This window comes from Aspergillus niger, assembly GCF_000002855.4.
Source record: "Aspergillus niger supercontig An15".
Lineage (NCBI taxonomy): Eukaryota > Fungi > Ascomycota > Eurotiomycetes > Eurotiales > Aspergillaceae > Aspergillus > Aspergillus niger.
The window spans coordinates 1053378-1074524 of NT_166530.1; the positions used below are offsets into that span (position 1 = coordinate 1053378).

Genomic DNA, 21147 nt, shown 5'->3' on the forward strand with positions numbered 1-21147 from the left:
CATGTGAGATGAAACTAGGAAATGCATCTACTAGGATATGCAGTGCTATACATGTCTATTTTATCTACCGGGTATGCTTCTAGCTCTCATGCTCAGTCTCTTTCTTCGGTATAGTAAATCACCACTCGTCATCTTCATCATGATGTCCCTGCATCGCGTGCTGTCGCGCCTTCAGCGCCTCCGCCAATCCTCCCGCCAGACTCGCGTTCGACGCGCTGTTTGGCGTCCCCCGTCCACTGCCTCCCGACGAGTCGTGCGAGTTCATGCTCACTGCGCTATCACGTGGCGCCGCGGGGGGTGCGGGCGCCACCTTCCGCCCTGCCATGTTGGGCCGCTTGGCTGGCGGGGCCGGCGGTGCGGGCTTGGCCTTGGCTTTGGCGGCCACAGCGGCGGCGGCACCATTAGTCGCCGGCACGGGGCTGGCGCGGGGTGCGGCTGGTGGCGGCGGGGGCGGTGCAGGCTTGGGTGACGCTGCCACTTGCTCCTCCAGGTAGGCTTCGGGCGTCCAGCCCTGGACCGATGTCGTGGTATTCATACACAACCACCATCCTGCAGACATTAGCTGACCTGCCGTCGAGAATAATGGGCGGGTGTGACTTACCATTTCCTTCCTTGGAGACAATCTGCACAAGATCGCCCGCCCGGATCGACAGTTCGTTGGACTGGTCGCTGTTGAAGTCGTACAACACCTTCGCCATCGGCTTCCTCTGGGCTGCTGGGGGCGTCGCCGGGGGAGGCGGGGGCGGCGCCCTTGTGGAACTGGAGGATGCATTGCGTGTGTGCTGCGCTGCGGCAACCGCGGCAACCGGTTGAGGGACCGGCCTGGGCTGCGCTGCGGGCGACACAGCTGGCCGGGGGGCGGGGGGTGGTTGCACGGCAGCCGGCTGCGGCGTGGGCTGCGGCATAGGCTGGCGCGCCGGTGCAGGTCTGGATGCCAGTTTCGAAGGTCCGCCGCCAGGACCGCCGGGGCGGAGCAACTTGCCCTTCGTCACGGGTCGCGCAGCAACCTGCTTCGGGCGTGGCGTGGGTTTGGACACGGAGCTAGGCGGTTCACCCGCACTCGTATGGATGGTGCTGCTCTTGTAGCTATCGACGTTCGAGGCCCCAGGGTCCTTGACCACCTTGACGGTAGCCAGCTTGCCCGGCTTCTTGTTGTATTCGATGCTAGGAAGAATTAGTGGCGCTCTTTACGAGGACGAAACACACTTACTGGTCGGCAATTTTCAGGTTCAGCTGCCCCCGAAGGGCGTTGGTGAGGTGTGTGAAGAACTCGGTCTTGAAGACGCAGTTCATCAGCGGGTCTGGCTCCTGTCCGCCCACCACCAGCGAGAACCAGTCGTCTTTCAAGTTGGATGTGCTGACGGACTTGATCGCTCCGATAGGTATCGTCCGCTCTGACGCAATCTGAAGCTGGTTGTTGACCAGCGTTTGTGCCACGATGTAGACGTGTCGGTTGGTCTGCGTTGTCAGCTGCGTCCAGTTGCAGCAAGGAGCATTCGACTTACCAAAACAAAGATGCGCGGTGCCGGCTTGCTAGACCGGCCAAACTTGGAAATCAATACTTCACCACGGCAAGAGAAGAGAATATTTTCCGATCCTAGCACTTGTCAGTACAAATCCTACACGTAAAGCGTGTGGCTTACCGTTAATGCCTGCACCGTTGTGGATCATTTCGCCCGGGCCACCCTTGTTGCCAACTCCCACATAATCTCCGAGGAAGCGCCGCGACCCGAGCAAACTCATCCTGCGCCGCTCCTTCTTGCCCTGGAGGACCTGGTGTCCTTGGTCACGTAGTTTAATGAACTCCAGACCGCCTGTCATGCGACGCCAGAACCGCTGGATGCGGATGGCGCATTCGATGCGGTAGCGCAGGTAGTTGCGCCAAGCACGCTGGATGCGAATGGCCATGTTGTGCCAGTACCGGTCGCGCATCGTCTCCAAGGCAAATAGCGTCTCCGGCGTCTTGACGAACACCTTGGTGATACCCATCTGGTACTCCTCCGCGGGGATACTGGTGTCTTTGAGGATTTGGCGGGCGCCAGACTCCTCATCACCCGTCCACGTATAGTCACCAGCGTACGAGGTCTTGGGCGACAGCAGGTAGAAGCGCTCCACGAACTTGTCGAAGGTTTGACGGTAGGCGAAACCAGCGCGACGAATACGGACGTTCTCCTGCAAACCCAGATACTTGATCTGGTGCAGCACATTCCCTTGGTTGTACTCCCGGGGCGCTTTGTTATCGTTGGGCTTGATGGTCCGAATGTAAGATGGCTGTGCCTTCATCAGGGTCGCCACGAGGTCGTTGGCAGAGGCCTTGATTTTGTCGCTGGCGGTGGGAGGACGTCTCTTATCATCCTGGTTCACCTGGTTGGGGAAGAGGGTGTGCACGAATTGGTTGCTGCTGGAACCCGCGAGGTTCAACAAATCCTTCAGCAACTGGTCCTTGTTCTTGTCGGTCATGCCCTCGACTGCATAGCTGACGTCACCGGCGTAGTGCTTGACGATGAACTGGCCCTGGCGGCTCTCAAAGTTGGGGTTCTGGCCCAGGAAGTTCAGACGGCCGACGAATGTGTTGTCCGCCGCGCCCGAGTCGGCATGCGCTGTCGCGCAGGCATCGTTCAGCGCTGCAAAGACACCAGGCGGACGCTTGTCCTCAATCAACGAGCAGACCACCTTGTTATCGAAGTATTTGATCGGGGTCCACTGGATCTGTTCCCGCGCATACTCATCCTGCTCCGCCTTCAGGGTCAACTGGATGAAGATCTGTTGCAGCTTCTCATTTACGTAGTTAATACACAGTTGCTCAAACGAGTTCTTCTCAAAAATCTCAAACCCGTAGATATCCAAGATACCGATGGAGTTCGCCACAGAACCTCTGGCGGTCAACGAAGAGTTGACCCGCCCAACAATCCAGTCAAAGAGATTGAAGTAGATCGCCTTGGACAACGCATCACGAACAGCTAGCGCCTGCACCGTGTTCAAAGGAACCTCATAGACAGATCCCCTGCGGCCTCCGCGGGCCGTCTCCATCAACCGGATGGTGAGCGCCTTGTTCACCTGCGCGGCATCGACCTCCAGCAAGTATGCGACAAAGTCGACCACCGACTGGTCGGTAATGGCAGCGTTCCCGGAGTCATCTTCGGCGAACTGAATGTTTCCGATCCACAGGATCGCAGCCAGCATCCGGAACACCTCGTCCTGTTCCGCTTCGGTCATACCAATGACACCCATGGCATTGATGGTGTCTCTAAATTCGGCCGCATCATCGACTCCGGGGACATCGTAGCACTTCGATCGGCTGGTGTAGAGGTAGGACTGAGGCTGCTGTATGCCGAACATATCTACCACGAGCTGTTAGCTCGGCCACGGGAACCAGGATTCATGCGCCTACCTCTGTACTTCTGCGGTGCAGCTTTGGTGAACTGGTAGAAAATGTGGAAGTTTCGCTCGTTTGTGATTTGTCCCACCACTCTTGACTTCTCCAGCAGGTAGTTTGTGATGTTGGCACCCACCGGCTCGCCATTGGTGTTGAATTCCAGTTCCAGGTACTTTCCGAACCGGGAGGAATTGTTGTTGCGCAAGGTCTTTGCGTTACCAAACGACTCCAGCAACGGGTTGGTGGCCAAAACCATGTCTTTTGTTTGTTGGATGGACGAGTCGCTGCCGCCGGACACACTGGCGATGTACTGCATGATCCGCTTGGCCGCCTCCGTCTTACCCGCACCCGACTCTCCTGAGATGATCACGCACTGGTTATCCTTGTATGACTTCATGTTGTAGTAGGCGGATTCTGCGACCGCGAAAACGTGGGGTGGGACTTCGAGTCGGTTCTTTCCCCGATAGGACTCGAGGACACGGTCGGTATAGATGCCCACTAGAATAGGGGGGGGGCGGGCGTGGTCAGCCATGCGACCATGGGTAATTCTGGCGCTTCAGGGGAAACCACTTACAGTCGCGGAACGGGTTCACAGACACCAACACATGTCCAATGTATGTCTACCGAGGTCGTCCGTTAGTGATTGTCCTAGCCTAGATATTCTTGCCATTGTGGTGGTTGTGGTGGTGGTGGTGGTGGTGGCAGCGGCAGCTTACGTAGATCTCGTCATGTTCGAAGCGGAGTTTGAGGTTGTCATTGATGGCCTCGTTGGAGATTTTGCTGAGGAGGGTAAGATCAGAGACACCAATCTCCTTCTTCTTTGTGCTTTCAAAGACGGCCTTCTTGACCTGGGGCTTGCCCGCCTGTCGCCCGTCGCCCACATCGGCGGCGGCCTTGGAGCGACCGAAGCCGCGACTCTTCTTCTCCCCGCCAGCCGGACGTCGTGAATGACCCTACAACGAGACATGGGGTTAGTAGAAGATAATTTATTACAAAAGTATAAACCTCTGTCATCGAACTGGCAGTGAAATGGGCCGCGACTCACCATGATTGTGGCTACCGACTTCCCCGGAAGTTGCGCCCAAGCGTCACGATATCTGGCCTATCAGTCTGGAAAGGAACCGGGCGGATAAATTCACAGCGGATACGGAATGAACGCAGCGGGCGTATGGTTCATTCCAAGAAGCTAGTGGATGGTGAGAGGGGCCCGCACGAAAGGATAGGAGTGTGTTAGGATAATGGAAGAGGGGTATAGGAATGCGAAGAGGACGAGGGGAGAGAGAAGGAGGGAGGGAAGAATGACGGAAGGGTGCCTTGTGGAGGAGGAGGAGGAGAGAGAATGGGGACCCTCTTTCGCTATTCTAAGTAAAGGCAGAGAGAGAGACAGACAGACAGAGAGCCGGTGATTCGGCGGGCCGGCCGATGGAGCCTGCGCCACACTTGGGTTGCGCTGCCTCGAATACGCGCAATCAGTCTGGCCGCTACCCGACCATCTTACTAGTACTAGTCAGCTAGGATTGGTAGTACCAGAGCTAAGGAGTACCAGAGTTTCTCTAGTTAGTAACTCTAGGACTCTGGCAGTGTACTGAACACTTAACCGTAGGTAATCTACTACGGATGTACTTCAGTGGTACTTTAGTATGTTGTTGCCTCCGGGGCAAAATCCCCGAGCGCCAGTCGCCCCTGGGATTCGGGTCCCTGGCGCTAAGGTTTCCAGTGAAAGGGAAAAGGCTGGCCGCACACGCCCGTCCGAGGCACCGACGATCCAAGGGACTCTTCTCGGGAGAAGCCTGAGGCTGCCATTGCCAACGGTTCTCTTTCTTTTTTCTTCCCTCCCCTCCTCTCACCCTCACTACGTCACCCCCTGCAGCCCAATGCTTGTCCAGCTTATACTACTAGTAGTGACTAGTTAGTCGCTCCTTCACCACCAAGCTGATCCCGGATTTTTCCACCGTAGTATCTGCCACATTTCGTCAATTGCATTAATAAGGGGCTAACACCGCTGAAAATTGGTGTGTCCCCGTCATAGAACCCCTGGATAGGGGAGAGTATTCTTGGTAAACGAATACGATCCACTCCCGAAATATATTTTGGGTCGTTTGTACCTAACATCCCCAGCCTGATATGCCTTCCTTTTAGTACTGCACACAATCCTGACTTGGAACTACACCATTGGGCAACGAGACACGCGTGACATCATCCTGTGCATCACTTCTTTAGAGAACAGCTGCATTGGGTTGATCTCCAGACCCCTTACAATAAAATAAAGGGGTGTGATTATTGTGATAATACTCCCGTACGTAGTTGCTGATCCTTCCTATACTAGCTACGTGAGCTACAAACCAGCGAATTTGCTGAAGCTCTGTCTGCCCTGCTCCCAAGACGCACTGGTAGAGAAGAATCTAGATCCCGCAAACCCCATTGTGTTCGCAGAGTGTTGTTGTCGTCGTTGTTGTTGTTGGTTATCTCTTGTCTCGAGGTTGGCGATATATTCTTGCACAGAGGCCAGGAGGCTATCCGCATCCGCGACAGGAATGATAGGCAGCATGTTTGGGAGGGACTCGATCATCCTGTATGACTCTCGGTAGTATTAGCCGCAGATATATCATTTTCACTAGAAGATCAGTGTGATGGATGCTCGTACAGCGCTTGCAATGCTACCAGCCCATCCAGACGATATCTCCCACTTGCACTATGGAACGCTGTCTCGGAGAGCAGAAATGCCACGGCTTTCTTGCTGATACCACTTGTGTGGGCAGAAAGTTGGCGTAGTCTAGATGTAGTCTCTTGCGTCACAGACGATTCAATGGATGAGGGTGTCAACAGGAGGATGCTCAGTGTCTCCGTCTCATGACCCAGGCGGATGTTGAAATCACATCCCTCTTTCACTTCACCTGCTGTAACGGTATCAGAGGAGAAGAGGTCAATCATCAACGGAACTCTGCCAACCTTCTAAACCCGGCGACATCCTCAGGATCGGCTCAAGCATTTTCCATACAGATTGATCTTGAATTGAAGAGCAGTAGGTGCCTCGAAGTGAAACCCGCTTGTCGGGCTCCATCCGGTGTAGTATTCGAATGTGGATATGGGTATGTGGAAAGTAAGCTCAATGAAGAGAGGAGTGGATTATATCTATATGCCTCCGCTTGTCGCTCCGAAACCAACCTCTGCGTGCCTTGCCTTCCTCTTTCCGTCATGTATAAGGGTATCGCTACATAATTAACAAGATAATCCTCCACATAGTGCCCCAACTGATCTATAACAATATATACAGGTGCATAAATCTAATACTGGCATCGATCAAGCTTTTTTCGACTCTGGCGCTTTCGGTTCAGGTTCGGCTGGTTTCGATGCCGGCGACGTTTGTGCCTCAAGTGATGGCTTCGCTGCGCTCTTACTTTCCTTGATCACAGACTCTGCCCGTTGTTCCGGACTCTCCCCCCAAGGCAGATACGACGTAATCCAGGAGAGCAAACCCGGCTCCTCAGCTGGCTTCACTTCGTCCTCTTGATTTACGTCCCACACCTCACGAGGTAGGATCCTCGAGGAGGACTTTGGAAGTTCCCCAAGTTCCCCGTGCTTGGCTTTCTGCTGGAGCAGCTCCTTCTCCAAGGCCAACAGTGCTAGCCGAGCGGCCTTCTCAGACTGCTCCAGCTCGGCCAATCGAGTCTCAACGTCCTCCCTGCGGGTTGTTTCCTTTCTCCGCGACCGCCACGACTCAAAAACAATCAGTCCTCCCGCCACTATAAACAAGAATGTTTCGCTGATGAATGTGGCACCAGACTCGATCGCCTTGGACTCCGACAATGGTCGAATGTGAGGTTTCGGTGCCGGCTTCGCTGCCTCCTCTGCCGCCGCTTTGGCTTTCGCAATGGCTTCCTCTTCCGCTTTGGCCTCTACTTCCGTCTTGACCGTTGGGGATGTGGGTTTGTGTTTTCGGAGCTCTCTTTCAGCAGCTGCTCGTTTTTGCGAAGCGGCGTTGTCGCGGATGTTGCCTAGCCGGAGACGCATGTCGATACGGTGGAGACCTTGCGCCATGGAGACGCAGATGCGCCGGAAGCGTTCATGTTCGCGAGCCTGGGCCTTGATTTGGTTCTTTGGGGTGTCAGTCAGTTCCTGTCAGCAGCACATCACTGCAAGGGTGGACTAAGCGTACGGCGATCGGCTTTGACAAGGTGCGGATGACAAGGGAGGAGAGCTTGAGGGTGAGAGACATGGTGGATGGAGGGGAGGGAGAAGAGGGATGTTATAGAGAACAAGAAAGCAAATCAAGAGCTGATTATAAGCGACTTGAATCCATATGACATTAACGAGAGGTCTTAAAATAGCTCTTCACATGGGTCTGGAAGTTGGTCGAAGATGATCCACAAGACTGCTGACTCGATTGTCAGGCATCGACCGCAGCGGGATTCGTGGGGCGCATAGCCGTGCATAACGTGCCAGCACTGTGCCTGCTGAGGTCAGCAATGCGCGTTGGACTGGCATTCGGATCAATGTTTATCGATTGCCGCATCGGGAAGTTCGTTTGGTCTCCATCCGGGAAGCTCTCCGTCTTTGCTTCTGTCTATCCCTACTTCACTTTCCTGTCTTCCCCCCACCTCTCTCTGGTCGCGGTCTCCCTGATTGGAGTGCCATTGATTGCATATTGTTGTTTTTGAGCGTCAATTGTTTGATATTCGTTCATTTTTAGTAAGTATTTGTTCCCATTGCCTCACTATCTCCCCCTCGGCGCTGCGGTGTCGGTGTTCCATCACCGTGCAGTGAAACCCCCTCACCCGGTCGCTGGGACCCGGCCTCAGGTCGCATAACTTCATTTTTGTATAGGGGTGCTGACAGTCTGTTAGGAGCACAAGCCAACTAGATCCATTATACCCCGAGTGCACTGTACCCCTATTGATCGTTTATATCGTCTGAGTTGATGTCCGCTACAAGTCTGGATTCGAGATCACCGCCGTTCCTTTGTCACCAACATTGATACCCAATCACATCAAGGCACAAGGAGCTTCCGAAAGGCAAGATGGAGGCGCTATCACCCCGGTCGACGAACCAAATCGTCAAGCCCAAGATCTCAATGGAGCGCAAAGTATTGGATAAGAATGCTGCCGCTGCCGCCGCTGCCCAAAAAGCTTCGTCGTCAAAAAACCATGCGCCGCCACCACCATCGCTGATTTTGGAGCCGGAAGAGGATGGAGAGCGATACTCGACGGGCGCTTTTCTTGGCAAGGGTGGCTTTGCGATCTGCTACGAAGGGACACTATTGCGAACCGGCCGTGTTTTCGCTATGAAAGTGGTTCGATCCGAAATGGCACAGAAGAAGATGCAGGAGAAGGTATATATAACCTAAGAACCTGTTTGTGATGCTGCGTAATCGCATTGAGTATGCTGACCGATGATCACAGTTCCGCACCGAACTTCAGATTCACTCGAAGATGCGCCACCCACACATCGTCGGCTTCCATCGCGCCTTCGTCTTCGACAGCAGTATATACGTCATTTTAGAACTATGTCCGAATGGGTCCGTCATGGATATGGTCAGAAAGAGGAAGTGCCTAAGTGTGCCCGAGGTCAGACGGTTCATGGTTCAACTGTGCGGTGCGATCAAATACCTACATAAACGAAATGTAGCGCATCGCGATCTGAAGATGGGGAACTTGTTTCTGGATCAAAACATGGATATTAAAGTGGGCGACTTCGGTCTGGCAGCAATGATCATGTCTGAGAAGGATGAGAAGAGGAGGAGGACTTTGTGCGGGACGCCAAATTACATTGCTCCAGAAGTTCTCGACAAGAGTAAAGGCGGCCATACACAGAAGGTCGACATCTGGTCTTTGGGGGTCATCTGGTAAAGCCCAAGCTAATTTCGTCTCTAAAGCGTCCATGCTAACTGCATTTTCAGTTTCGCGATGCTCACCGGGTACCCGCCATTCCAGTCAAAAACACAAGAGGAGATTTATAAAAAGGTGCGGAACTTGGCATACGTATGGCCGAAAGGCACCGAGTGCGCCAACTACATCCCGGAAGAGGCGAAGTCGCTCGTGAGCTGGTGTCTCAACCTCGCTGAAGAAGAGCGCCCGGAGCCGGATGACATCGTCGAACATCCATTTTTCAGGATGTATGACGGCTGCATACCCAGGCGACTTGACCCGTCCTGTAGCGTTAGTAGGCCTGTTTGGCTAAAGCCAGATGAGCCCCGCGGCGATCGAATGATGTTTGGGAGCAGCTTGGAATACGACGAGAAGTTGTCTGGCTACATCGAGCACATCGATGATCCGAGTCAGCGATATCTGGTCTGCAGGGCGGCGTTCTACACACTCTGTGGCGTGGGCAGAAAACCAGACGGTACAGCACGGAAGGCCGCCGGAAAGAATTGCTCGAAGTCGGCATATGCTGAATGCTTATCCGAGGAGGAGAAAGGATTCCAGCCTGTCATACCCCTCCCAGAGGATATTGTGTACAGGTACCCCCATGACCCGATAGGTGACTGGAGCGATCCTGATACTTCCTTGCTGTCGCGCAGAGATGGCTCCTCCTTCGAAGACAGTGTCCTGTCAAGGAAAAGCAGCGCATCTGCTCGGAGTAATGTGGCGTCACTAACGCGAACTCAAGCGGCACTGGCTGCTGCTCAGCAGCGCCGAAAAGAATCGCAGAGTCATGCCGCGACTCTGCGGCAGCAGGCAGCTACAGGCAGAGGGTCTGTCCGGAAAATTGCAGCTATCTCCGATCCCGTACCGACGGCAAAGGCTTTGTTCGAAGAAAAAGAGGCAGAAGCAAACCCTGCAGTTATACCTTCAGGTGGTCTTGCGGAGCGGCCAATCCGCGCACGGCGTGGTGTGGCAGCGTCGTACTCGGGTTCGTTGCGTGATCTAGACAAGAACATTGCGCCACAGATACCCAAGTCTAGTACGGCACCGGAATCTTTGGTCATTGGAAAGACTCGCTCCCAAACCCGCTCCCAGACGCGCTCGCAGTCTCGCAGATTGGAGTCAGGCAGCCAGGAAACTGGCCCTCTGCCGCCCCCTGCCAAAGAACGGCCTGCATCCGTAGCAATGGATCAATTGCCAGTCAGATCACGCCAGCCTTCGCAACGGTCAATGCCAAAGTCAGAGGCCAGAGATGTGCTCAAGCAAGAGGAGCTGCCGAAAGGTGCCACGACAAAGGAGACTCTGACGGAGAAATCTGTACGGCCTGACCCCTCTTCACAACCACTCAGTCGTGCTGGTAGTAAGACAGCCTCATCTGCAAGCAAGCCACGCTCGACACTAGGCCTACACCCCTTGTTCCATGTGGAAGATCCATGGGAAGCGCTACCAAGGACGTCCCTCGATGACGTGAACATGGATCTGCGGCACATGCTGGCCAACATGGTACCACACTCCGCAGCCCGGAGACGGGCAGGGCTTCGACGACCACCTCATGCATATGTGATCAAATGGGTGGACTACACAAACCGGTATGGTATCGGCTATGTCTTGGATGATGGCAGCGTAGGATGTGTCTTCAAGGCAGAGAATGGACAGCCGGCAAGTGGCGTAGTAGTGCGGGATGGCGAAAAACACATCCGGCGCAAAGCCCGTAGCCAGGAGCAACAAGAGGGAGCGATCTATGGGTATTCCGAGGCAGACCAGCTCATTCCTCGCCATGGTAAGCCGGTAGAATTCTACGAAAATTGTACCCGCGACTTCACCGAGTGCCGCGGCGGAATTAGGCGAGCCTTGATCTCACCGTCGTTGTTCGAAGTCAAGGCCTCCTCCAGCGGATCTTCTGCGGCTGGTATCAAGATCCGCACGAACTCTGGTCTTGACTGTGCACGTGCGGACGCTGAAAAGATCAAACGAGTGAAGCTTGTTGACCAGTTTGGTAAATACATGATCGGTTCTTTAGGACGACACGGAGATGAGGCAGCTCTTGAGGACGAGTTGGCTTCCGGTAGCTCGGGCCAATTCATCAAGTTCTACCAGCGACTGGGGAATGTTGGCGTCTGGGGATTTGGGGATGGTGCCTTCCAAGTATGTTAACCATCTGCTACATGTCGAATGTACCTACTAACACTTTCAATAGTTCAATTTCCCTGATCACACAAAGCTGGTGATCGCTCCTGGACGCACAAGAAGCTCCTCTCCCTGGGTCGACTTCTACCACCTTTCACCCTCCGCAGCGAGATATCTCAGCACCAAGGGCAAGATGCACCCATCAGGATTCGACACTCGGGCAGTAACATCGGACGAAGTTGCAACCTTCCTCGGCATTGCATATGGCACTGGTGCAAGTTCTGCAGATGAACGGGTTCGGGATATCCTCGACGCCAATTCCTTTCTACAGAAGATCAATTTCATTAAGGAGGTGATGAAAGGGTGGGTGAAGCAGGGGCGCCTTGGAGGACGACCCACGCAAGACAAGACGTCAGGCGCTGCAAGCCCTATGGAATTGTTCTGGGAGGGCTCCCAGGAGCGGGCAGCAGGAGGAAGCGGAAGCAAGTTCGTGTGGGTGACTGTTGGGGCACCCGGAGGAGATGGAGAGTATCGGTCCGTATCATTGAGAGAAAGAAGGTCAGAAGCTGAAGAGGACCGCGAGGCGGATGTATTGAGGGAGCGTCTCCGGATGCTGGGCAGACCACTGTAGGAGCTGATGGTCTACCTTTACGATGTCATGACAAGCCTGTTGATTGAGTTTGATATTTGCATGGTATATTTTATGGCTGGGATGGCGCAGACGCCGTGTCTTGGTTGGTTTATATCACTTGTTGTGTGCATTCGTGACTAGTAGTACCCCCATGGTGGTGGTTAATAATTTAATTAGATGACTACTACAGACAGGATGACATGTCCCAGCGACTACTGTCAAGTCAGGACTCTTTTTATACCAGTTCACTAAATGTAGAGTCGTGATGCACTGGATGAGGCGATGTGCTTGACGGCTTACATGGCACTGCCACGGGATTTCTGATTGGTGGCAGGAAGTAGCAATCTCGTACATTCGTATTTGCTGTGGTCTAGTATGTCAAACCGCGCCCAATGCCAGGCAGTTGTGGGTGGGCCATCGGACTTTATGGCGGGTCAACTTGAGAAACCTGGAAAGGTTAAGTGTCTCTTCACGTGGAACCCCTGAGCGCCACCAGGTATTGCGCATTATTCAACGGCTGAGAGACTTCCTGGTAGGGCTTGACTGGTGGCTACGAACCATGGATTTGAGGGATATGCCAAGCTTTGCAGGCAGCATCGTACGCCGCATTGTACATACACTCGTGAATTCGTTTCGTAGAGGGAGAAAGGGCCCTCATTGACGTGATACTACATAGATCTCGGACATAAAACAGCGTTGCTCCCAGAACATCCGCAACAGCTTGTTCCACGTTCACCATTAAATATCGGACTAAACCTTGAAAGTTTCCGGCAGGAAATCGGAACCATCATGAACTTCGCTCATGCTTTGATCTTCCTTGGTTTTCTCTTTGCGATTGGAATCTGTTCTACCTTTCATCGCTGAAGAAATGGATCCCGTATCTGTCGCAGGCAAATATTAATGCCACTGTGTATCAGAGGCTGTTGGAAAACCTACAAAATGCAGTCAATGATCATTTATGGAGCGACAAACTCCAGGCCTACTTCCACTCTTAAGCATACCAAGACTTCTTTTCGCAGGATGCCAATGCCCTGGCCATCCTGAGCGATACTACACACCTTACTGGAAAGCGTACTGCTGCATTATTGTCCACCATGGCACAGCAGTTATATATTCCCAAAGGCGCTCTTGCCTTCTCCAACGCCAGCATTGCCAGTGGCTTCGCCTAGCAGATCAGCCCCTATACCTCCGGCTACCACCTTAAAGCAGCCTTCCACGCGAACGATGCCGTTAATGCCAAAAGTCTTCTTCACAGCGTCTGGGGCCCGATGAGTGACCCAAAACATGCCAACTACACTGGCTGTATGTGGGAGGTCATGAGTCCTGATGGTACTCCCGGGCTCGGGTCCGTAACCTCGCTGTGTCATGCCTGGAGCGCAGGGCCCACCGCTGATCTGAGCCGTTATGTTCTCGGTATTCAGCCCGTCACTCCTGGTTTTAGGGAGTGGAAAGTCGCACCTCAGACTTTGGGTCTGGCCTGGGCACGGGGAGAATATCCTACCCCTCACGGCAACATCATTGTTGATTGGTCTTTCGACTGCAGCGGACATTTCAATATTGCTCTTCGTGCCCCCGTTGGCACTAGAGATACTGTTGTTCTTCCTAGCCCTTTGAACGGAACACTTGAGGGGCAAGGTGGAAAGGCATTTCGCTACAAACAACATACCTGATTTCATGAGTAGATATAATTCGGAAATGGAAGGTGTGCTTGAAGATACTAGGAATCAGTGAAATTCACCGATTCATACACGTTTGCGGCTTCTTTTCGAATCCAACACATGGCCGTATCAAGGAGATGGGATTGCTGAAAATCCACCTGTTTCAAAATGCGAACTCCCGCATCACCTCGCCGAAACTACCAGACTATCAGAGCTCAACCAGAGTATTGGTATATCCTTTAGCATCCATTAAGATACCATTCCTCAGAGCCACAATGGAAATGAGATCATCCACTCGAGGCCCCTTGGAATTCTATTCGAAATCCCTGAGGATAGACGGACATGGGACGGATATATTTGCTAATGCCAAGGAGCCTAAATTTTATTGGGGCTGGGATCTCGAAACTTTAGATCAAGAGGGTCTAAGACCTCTAATTGTTCGTATATTCGTAAATTCGTACTTGCATGATCCACTTTATGGGGATTACCCGCTGGGTGAACCTTCCTTACCCGATTCAAGTAAAGCCGCCCCCTCAAAGGCCAAGCTGATTTGCTACTCTCCGAGTCTCTTTGGCCTTTTGTTTTGTGCTCGAGGAGAGCCTTATTAAGTCCGGGAATTGGAGTCTAATGATTACTCTCAGCCATTCATTGTATAAAATAATGGCTTTCTATCCTCAGCGTGGTCCTTCCAGCCTGGTCGCAGAATGATTTTGCAAGTAGTATATCATGAGCATACGGAACCAAGAGTAGGCAGTGAGCATCCCGCCACGCTCGTGCAGGCACCTGCTATTATGTCAATGTAATTCCTATTCGCTAGATGGCTCTGTATTATAGGGAGGTTTGCGAGCTACTGCTAGAGGATAGTGTATGTGCATTCGTAAGTTCTAAGCGCCAAAGTCTTCTTCCAGAGAAAATTCATCATTCGGCACTACGGAACAGGCCATCCAGATAAGTTGATGACCACCTGGAAAGTTCCCTACGAGTCTATCGAATTCTCCCCAGGAGAAAAAGAAGTTATCTCTCGGCAACCCTACGTGCCACTAAATGCCTGACATCCAGTCCGGTATTGACATGTCTGGTTAGCCGAACGCGGTTATGAGTTGTTCAGTGTTTCTGGCTTGGAAAGCCAACCTTTGGAATTTGCAATGCTCTCTCATACATTGTAATTCATTGGTCCCTGATCATTTAGCTTGTTTCATTTGACGTGATATGGTGCCGGGTCTATGCCAACTAACAAGGTATTATGTATTTGTGGCCGAACTCCAAATATAGTAAATGCATCGCCACCTCAGCGGCTAACCCTCTGCCCGGTCCACTACGGAGCAGCCGCGCCCAACGCATCATATGTTAGATGTAAAACATATCATTTATAACCCTCGAGGTTAGATATCTCAAGTTAAAAATCATTAGAATATATCAGCGAGAATGGCAGCAATACTCATAGCGTTAATAAAAATGGAAGAAATAGACCACGGACATGATGGAAGATGAAACAAAGTAAGGGGGAACGTCTTCGCTCAGTGTTGCGAGAGAAGATCTAGTAGCTAATGGAGTGGGAATAGAAAATCAGATTTGCAAATGACTCATTTGAGAGGACATCTCACTCTTTGGATCATTCTCCTCAACGGAGTTGGGTGTCATGGCGCGTAACGGCGATGTAAGAGAAGCTTTGTTAAGACGGGGAGAGGGGCGTGCAATCTTCCTGTTTCTCAATTTTTCTGGGGGTGCAGTCCGGGGAAATTCTGAAACACGTTCTCGAGGCATCAGTCTACCGTTCTGGTCTTCCGGTGGCGGAGGGTGAATATTGTAGCGTTCAACAGAATGGATTTCTCCTTCCGCATCTTTTACAATTCCTTTCCTTTCAATGAGAGCACGGCAAAGCTCTTCGAGAAATGGATATGGAAGGCTCTTCTGACAACTCGTGAGGTGCTCTTGGGTTGCATTCCGTGCCCAATTATCAACCAGAAGTAAACGCAACGGAGACTGAGGCAATGTATGGTTGTAGACGTAATCGATATCATCACAACTGAAAGTTCGGCCAGGGACTTTGGCAATCTCAGTTCTACAGAGGTGTATCACCTGATTCTGCAGTCGGGCAGTCTCGAAGGTTCCAGCAAGGATCCAAAGTTGTAGCAAGAAGTGAATGCTAGTACGAGAAGGCAAGTCGATAGGAGTGTCACCATAATACATCCAAGCTAACAGCTCGGCAAAGACAACTGGATCCTCATCCGGAAAGCAGACAGGGTCGCTTGGGATGGGCTTCTTAGTACGATCGCCGTATATTGAGTCGAAGTATGGAGAGCAACTACACAACAACTCCACGTGAACATCAAATGGAGTCTCGTCGGCTCCCACATTAATATGTACCATTCCGGCACTCAGGGCACTAAGATTATCAATCAGTATGTAATTTTGAAAAGCTGTTGAGAGCCAGCGTACAACATCCCAAGAGATCGGGACATCTCCTCAAGAGTCTTTCTAGATGGCTGTGGAGGGTTCTGGTGGCGCCTAAAGTAATACAGAGAGAACACCAATACGATGCTTGGGTATCAAGAACCAAGATTATAGTGATTTAGACTTGTGCGCAGAAAAAGACACGTCCGGCGCATTAAAAAGCCGTGGTCCGTTCAGACGAGACAGAATTTCGAGTGTGAATGTCCAGATATCTTTCGAGCGCGAAGCGGGGATCCAGCCAATGGTTATTCATTAGTGAAATGTATTGAGTCGGATCATAGTTTTACCGTCAAGCCCGCCTAAACAGTTAAACAACAGTACAAGATAGAGGGGCAGCGATCAGTATATGAATTTAAGTCAAACTTTGAATCTTTTATTAAAACCCATTAAGTGTACCGCGGTCGTTATGCCATTTTATTTACTGGCAAATTCAATCCAGAGCAACTATGATCCTTTCTTATGGAAGCTTGCTATATTACTGTTTTTATAACTATAAAATATATATTTCTAAATACTAGCTGTAACTCATTATGAATTTAGCAGATAAGTAAGCTTTAGGAGATTGCTTATTGGATCGCAAGACTACATTTTATCAAGCGGGCTCTAGGTCCCTAGACCCCTGGTCTACCGCGTTCTAGGTCCATTACGAGATTCTTCCCGGAGAAGAGCATTCCAGGGTTAAAGTAGTAAGATATCACAACATCAATAATCAAAAACATCTGTGCTGCCGAGATTACCTTGTACATGACACATTGGTATTACGATCTTCATTTAGATTCGAAATATATCATAACGCATGAAGTTGATAAACAAATTAGTTCGATAGTAAATATCTTTGAAGGTCAAAAAATAATTGGTAACTGGAAAAGAAGCGAACAAGTTGTTAAAGAGCAGGCTCTAAGAGAAGAAGAAACAAAAAGGAAGGGAAAGGGGGGCTTCTGTTTCTTGAACCGAAGTCACCATTCTTTGCCCTAGAAAAAAAGATACACGTGGAGGGGATCTGGCCTCAAGTAAGTGCTCGCCGCCAGCTGAGACCACGAGGTCCCTGAACCTTTCTATGCACTAACGGTGAAGTCCAGGTACCCCTGGCCGGAAAAGCCTTCCAGGGTAACCATCTGGAAGACTGGGGAGCCAGGGGTGAGACCCAATTCCTTCCAGCGCTGGAAATGGGCGCTCACGTCGACGGTGCCAGTAGAGCGGTGGGAGCGACGCACCGACCAGTGCTGGTCGAAGTTGGTGACACCGTAGATCTCCGGAACATTTCTATAGGGGAGATTATAGACATCGTAGACGCCGCCATCACTATCAACCTGGCCGAGGATGTTCCCGTTGCCTGGGGTTCCACTTCCATGCGACTCCACAATATACCACTCGGTGACGGGGTTTGTGGTCCAGCCATAAATGGCCAAAGTCCAGTCCCCTTCGGCGGTGAAATAACCGTCCCAGGTCAAGGAGCTGAGCCGGAAAATTGTCAGCCTTCTTGGGCTCTGGCCGGTGAAGGGCTACTTACCGTGGGTTGCCGCCCTTGAAGCCCTTTCCAGCGAGGAATTCCGCCTCAGCACTCCAGCCAAGTTCGAACTGGCCGGTCGTGGGGTATTCGGTGTATCCAACATCGGCCCCGTTGTCATTGTATACTGAGTAGTAGAATCCGGCGCTGTCAACTCCGTCTTGGCTGGTATGCAGGATAGTGCTCCGCTTAGCAAGGTCCGAAACGCTGTCGTTCTCAGTCTGATTGCCGATCACCTCTCTAATCCATTGTAGACGTTCGGGTGAAAGAGCTCCACGCGGTGGTGGGGGGATGGCGGAACTTGCCGCAAGCATGCACGCAAAAGCTGACAGGATTGGCACGGCCAGGCGTGCTTGGCCAAGGAAAGACACCATGATGATGATAAGAAAGAATATATCCAAGTAGAAGGGTACAACTGTGACTTGAAAGTTGAGGGTGTTGAGATAGCAACGGTTGTTTGCCAGACACTCACCTTTATATGCTTCGTCTGTCGACGAAAAGGGGAAGGATGTGCAAAGACCCGATCTTTCAACCTGTATATTCCTCAGGCAGTTTATCCCTTTAGGCTACAATTTTAGCACTATGAAACAACCTAAGCGACATTAAGGGGTCGGAGGAATCCCGCTGTCTATCTACCTGGCTAATTTCTTTCACCTGCGCGTAACATAACTACATGTGATTAATATTGATTTAGCCCCCAGGCCACCTATTTCGTAGGAAATGCCTCAAACGCCACATGGAAACTCACAAACTATTGATATACATGCTAGGAGTTTGTAATCTTGACTGCCTGAATATCACTTTAACCGTCGCTTCGAACAGCCTTTGGTGTTGAGATTGATTAAATCACCTGCTTATCTGGTACGTATATGGCCAATAGTATTCGTACTCACTGCATTGGTAGGGTGCCCGATGGCAAAGCCGATGGTCCTGAGTGGGCTCGATGGTCCCAAGATCGTGACCCTTGCGGGTACGCCCCTTGTTCTATATGATCATTCAAACCGGTTTCTTGCTTCTTGCTTCATCCTTGTTTATTAGCAGGGCTTATTTTATCTAAGCGCACCTTTCATCGATTGAGTAATTCTGTGCGGTTCGAGGCCAGCTCCGCCCATATAACCAGTAGCTAATACTGGCTCGAGTGATGTACCGGTGATACTGCGGATTAAGATGAAGATGATTTGAATTTCAAGTTGCGACTACGAATGGCTGAGTTTTGATACATAGGTTATTATCATTACACATGTGTCGAAATACATTCCACGCCCTCACCTGCCATCACTATTGCTCACTGCGGAATTATACTCCGTAACCTAATCGGTAAGCAGTGCGACCATTCATGGCTGCTCAGTTTACGGCTAACGACTTAACCGAGAAATAGCACCATCCCACGGGAATATGTCTCTTTTGGTCTAGTAAGTTGATAGCAGTCCGTGAGTTAAGGTAATGAGGTGGGTCAATTTGACCCACTTGTGTGAAAACCCTTGAAGCAGTTCCAAAAACTCCTCAGAAATATCCGAACCTACGGGAATGCGGAAGTAGGATTAAACGGGGCTCGAAATATTCTTCAGCCCATATCGAAGTGTGTGCTCTATTAATATGGATGGTAGCAAGTAAAGGCTAGATTAGTACGAAAGGCTTCCATGTGAAAAACGACCTTGTGGCACCCTACGTCGCAGAGAGAATTATTCCATGGTAGCCTAAACTTTTGTCTAGATACCCTGGCCTCTATCCTAATTTCTAAATTAGCCGCCAACGATTATACACTTTCCGAACTCTGAACAGGGTTTACGTTATATCTCAGCCCATCACGAGTAGATAAGCTCATTCTAACCCCTTTCTGCCAGAGAAGCGCATAGAGAATAGAAAGGAAAGAAAACAGACTATGAGATAGGTTCGACCAGGAAGAGAACAATGTACCTATGTTCAGAGCATGGACTGTCAACTCACAGCACAAGGGTGCTAAGGGTTGGAGACGGTAGACTTGTTCAAACAATTACCGAAGCTTACGACGCACGATATAGTGAGATACTTATCATACACACGACCTAGTACTTCTGCAGGAATTGGACCCGTTCTCTTGTGAACCATTACTATCACGAATTAGCACCCACTTATTGGCTGGAGCAGACTTGGCAGGCATCCTGCGGAGGACATCCAGGGCTTGATTTTTCGAGCTCACCAGGTGAACGACAGACGATTCTAGGCAATCGGTGTGTTTCAAGTCGTAATGGCCCTACCAGGCCACCAAATTTAGAACTGCCTAAGATTCCTGGTGGAACAGCTAACAAAAAGGCCAATCACATGAGAAGAACGTGATGCTTGGTAACAACGTTTCCGATGTGTCATCGGCGACCATACATTGCCCTGGATCTGAGTGGCCACTGACTCCACTTTCCAACCGGGAACTTTCGTCCCGCGGCTTTTTAGTACCGCGGCTTCATTAGCCCTGCAGCTTACTATGCCACAGATAGCAATTGAGAATGACAGCAGCGCCATGGGTGGCTCTCACATTTATAGCTAAATTGTAGGTTGCAGTACAGCTGAGAGACCAGTTCAGAATGGTCAACGCCACTTAGCAGCACAACATGACTTCGTCTGAGCGCCCCTTCGAGAGATATTGGAAGAACAGGTTCAAGGCAGCGTAAGTCCAAGAGACTTGGTCCAAGAGTTTTCTGGACGCTTTGCGCCGAGAGAAAGGCTGGATCATGTTGTCCCACTTGTAAGGGTTCAGGGTCTCGAACAGGCGGAACGGATTCCGCACCTTTGGCTTGTACAGCCAACGGGTGTTTGACGGGCGATAAGTACCGAGCCAAGTCCCATATCAGTGTCACCGAGGCGCGCACTGCACCATTAGCAAACACTGGCGGTTTCAAGCAAAGCAAAAGTGGAATCAATCTGTACCGCTATGTACTGATCTTCTTCTCATCGCAAGGATCCGTCGATATGATTGGACGGCTGGGCTCATGGCCGTTTACTTTCAATTTATGTCGCCAACTGCTCGCAAATATGGCGTCACCTAGACCGGGAGATACAGCTGCTACGCGCCGACTGGGTGGTGATTGGTGAACACGGAGTGTCAATGACGGATTCGTCGAGAATGTCTACGTGAGTGTGAAGCTGTCCGACGGCAAGACTCATGAACAGAAGACATTTGCCCTTACAGAGAGCTCTTAAGCATACTATGAGTTCAAAAATGTATTGGACTGTAGCATGCCAGGGAGACTGCATTTCCAGCAGGGTATAACCAAAATTCAGCCAGGTATATGGACGTGTACTGGACCTTGTCTAGGGAAATGGTGAGACAGATTGTTTCGGACAAGCCCGCTACGGCGCTGCGCTAGGAACTGAAGGACTATGACAACAGGAGTTCAAGCTGTGGACATTCGAAGACAGAACTAAGCCGCGCCGTGCTTGGCACATCCATATATAACCCTCATTTATCCTCTTCAGCTGGGAGAGAAACTGTACAAGATATCGTTCCTTACTTTAACTTCTCTTTCTCGAGCTGGATTCAATCTGACCAGGCGTCAGGC

At 51.2% G+C, this 21147-nt stretch overlaps 8 protein-coding genes across 8 annotated transcripts; 3 read left to right on the plus strand and 5 right to left on the minus strand.

Moving 5' to 3' along the window:
• Positions 1-118: 118 nt before the first annotated feature.
• Positions 119-4424, minus strand: An15g04490 (uncharacterized protein; the record flags this gene model as incomplete). The annotated part of the gene is made up of 9 exons (XM_059744657.1): positions 119-549; positions 602-1164; positions 1211-1470; positions 1506-1597; positions 1644-3341; positions 3392-3874; positions 3951-3996; positions 4093-4329; positions 4422-4424. The coding sequence occupies 9 exons, from the start codon at positions 4422-4424 to the stop codon at positions 119-121; spliced, it is 3813 nt and encodes a 1270-aa protein (XP_059606521.1).
• An 857-nt stretch (positions 4425-5281) lies between these two features.
• Positions 5282-6307, minus strand: An15g04500 (hypothetical protein; the record flags this gene model as incomplete). The annotated part of the gene is made up of 3 exons (XM_059744658.1): positions 5282-5481; positions 5720-5946; positions 6021-6307. The coding sequence occupies 3 exons, from the start codon at positions 6305-6307 to the stop codon at positions 5282-5284; spliced, it is 714 nt and encodes a 237-aa protein (XP_059606522.1).
• A 369-nt stretch (positions 6308-6676) lies between these two features.
• An15g04510 (uncharacterized protein) lies at positions 6677-7592 on the minus strand (the record flags this gene model as incomplete). Its single annotated transcript, XM_059744659.1, has 2 exons — positions 6677-7471; positions 7533-7592. The coding sequence occupies 2 exons, from the start codon at positions 7590-7592 to the stop codon at positions 6677-6679; spliced, it is 855 nt and encodes a 284-aa protein (XP_059606523.1).
• An 801-nt stretch (positions 7593-8393) lies between these two features.
• On the plus strand, positions 8394-11995 carry An15g04520 (uncharacterized protein; the record flags this gene model as incomplete). The annotated part of the gene is made up of 4 exons (XM_001396950.1): positions 8394-8705; positions 8776-9218; positions 9273-11382; positions 11435-11995. 4 exons carry the CDS (start codon positions 8394-8396, stop codon positions 11993-11995), a joined length of 3426 nt encoding a protein of 1141 aa, XP_001396987.1.
• A 1094-nt stretch (positions 11996-13089) lies between these two features.
• Positions 13090-14705, plus strand: An15g04530 (uncharacterized protein; the record flags this gene model as incomplete). The annotated part of the gene is made up of 5 exons (XM_059744661.1): positions 13090-13150; positions 13205-13630; positions 13717-14172; positions 14332-14452; positions 14543-14705. The coding sequence occupies 5 exons, from the start codon at positions 13090-13092 to the stop codon at positions 14703-14705; spliced, it is 1227 nt and encodes a 408-aa protein (XP_059606524.1).
• Positions 14706-15219: 514 nt separating this feature from the next.
• Positions 15220-16023, minus strand: An15g04540 (uncharacterized protein; the record flags this gene model as incomplete). Its single annotated transcript, XM_059744662.1, has 1 exon — positions 15220-16023. One exon carries the CDS (start codon positions 16021-16023, stop codon positions 15220-15222), a length of 804 nt encoding a protein of 267 aa, XP_059606525.1.
• A 1139-nt stretch (positions 16024-17162) lies between these two features.
• Positions 17163-17988, minus strand: An15g04550 (uncharacterized protein; the record flags this gene model as incomplete). The annotated part of the gene is made up of 2 exons (XM_001396953.3): positions 17163-17562; positions 17618-17988. The coding sequence occupies 2 exons, from the start codon at positions 17986-17988 to the stop codon at positions 17163-17165; spliced, it is 771 nt and encodes a 256-aa protein (XP_001396990.1).
• A 495-nt stretch (positions 17989-18483) lies between these two features.
• On the plus strand, positions 18484-20680 carry An15g04560 (hypothetical protein; the record flags this gene model as incomplete). The annotated part of the gene is made up of 5 exons (XM_059744663.1): positions 18484-18584; positions 19506-19589; positions 19675-19926; positions 20042-20112; positions 20244-20680. The coding sequence occupies 5 exons, from the start codon at positions 18484-18486 to the stop codon at positions 20678-20680; spliced, it is 945 nt and encodes a 314-aa protein (XP_059606526.1).
• Positions 20681-21147: the final 467 nt, after the last annotated feature.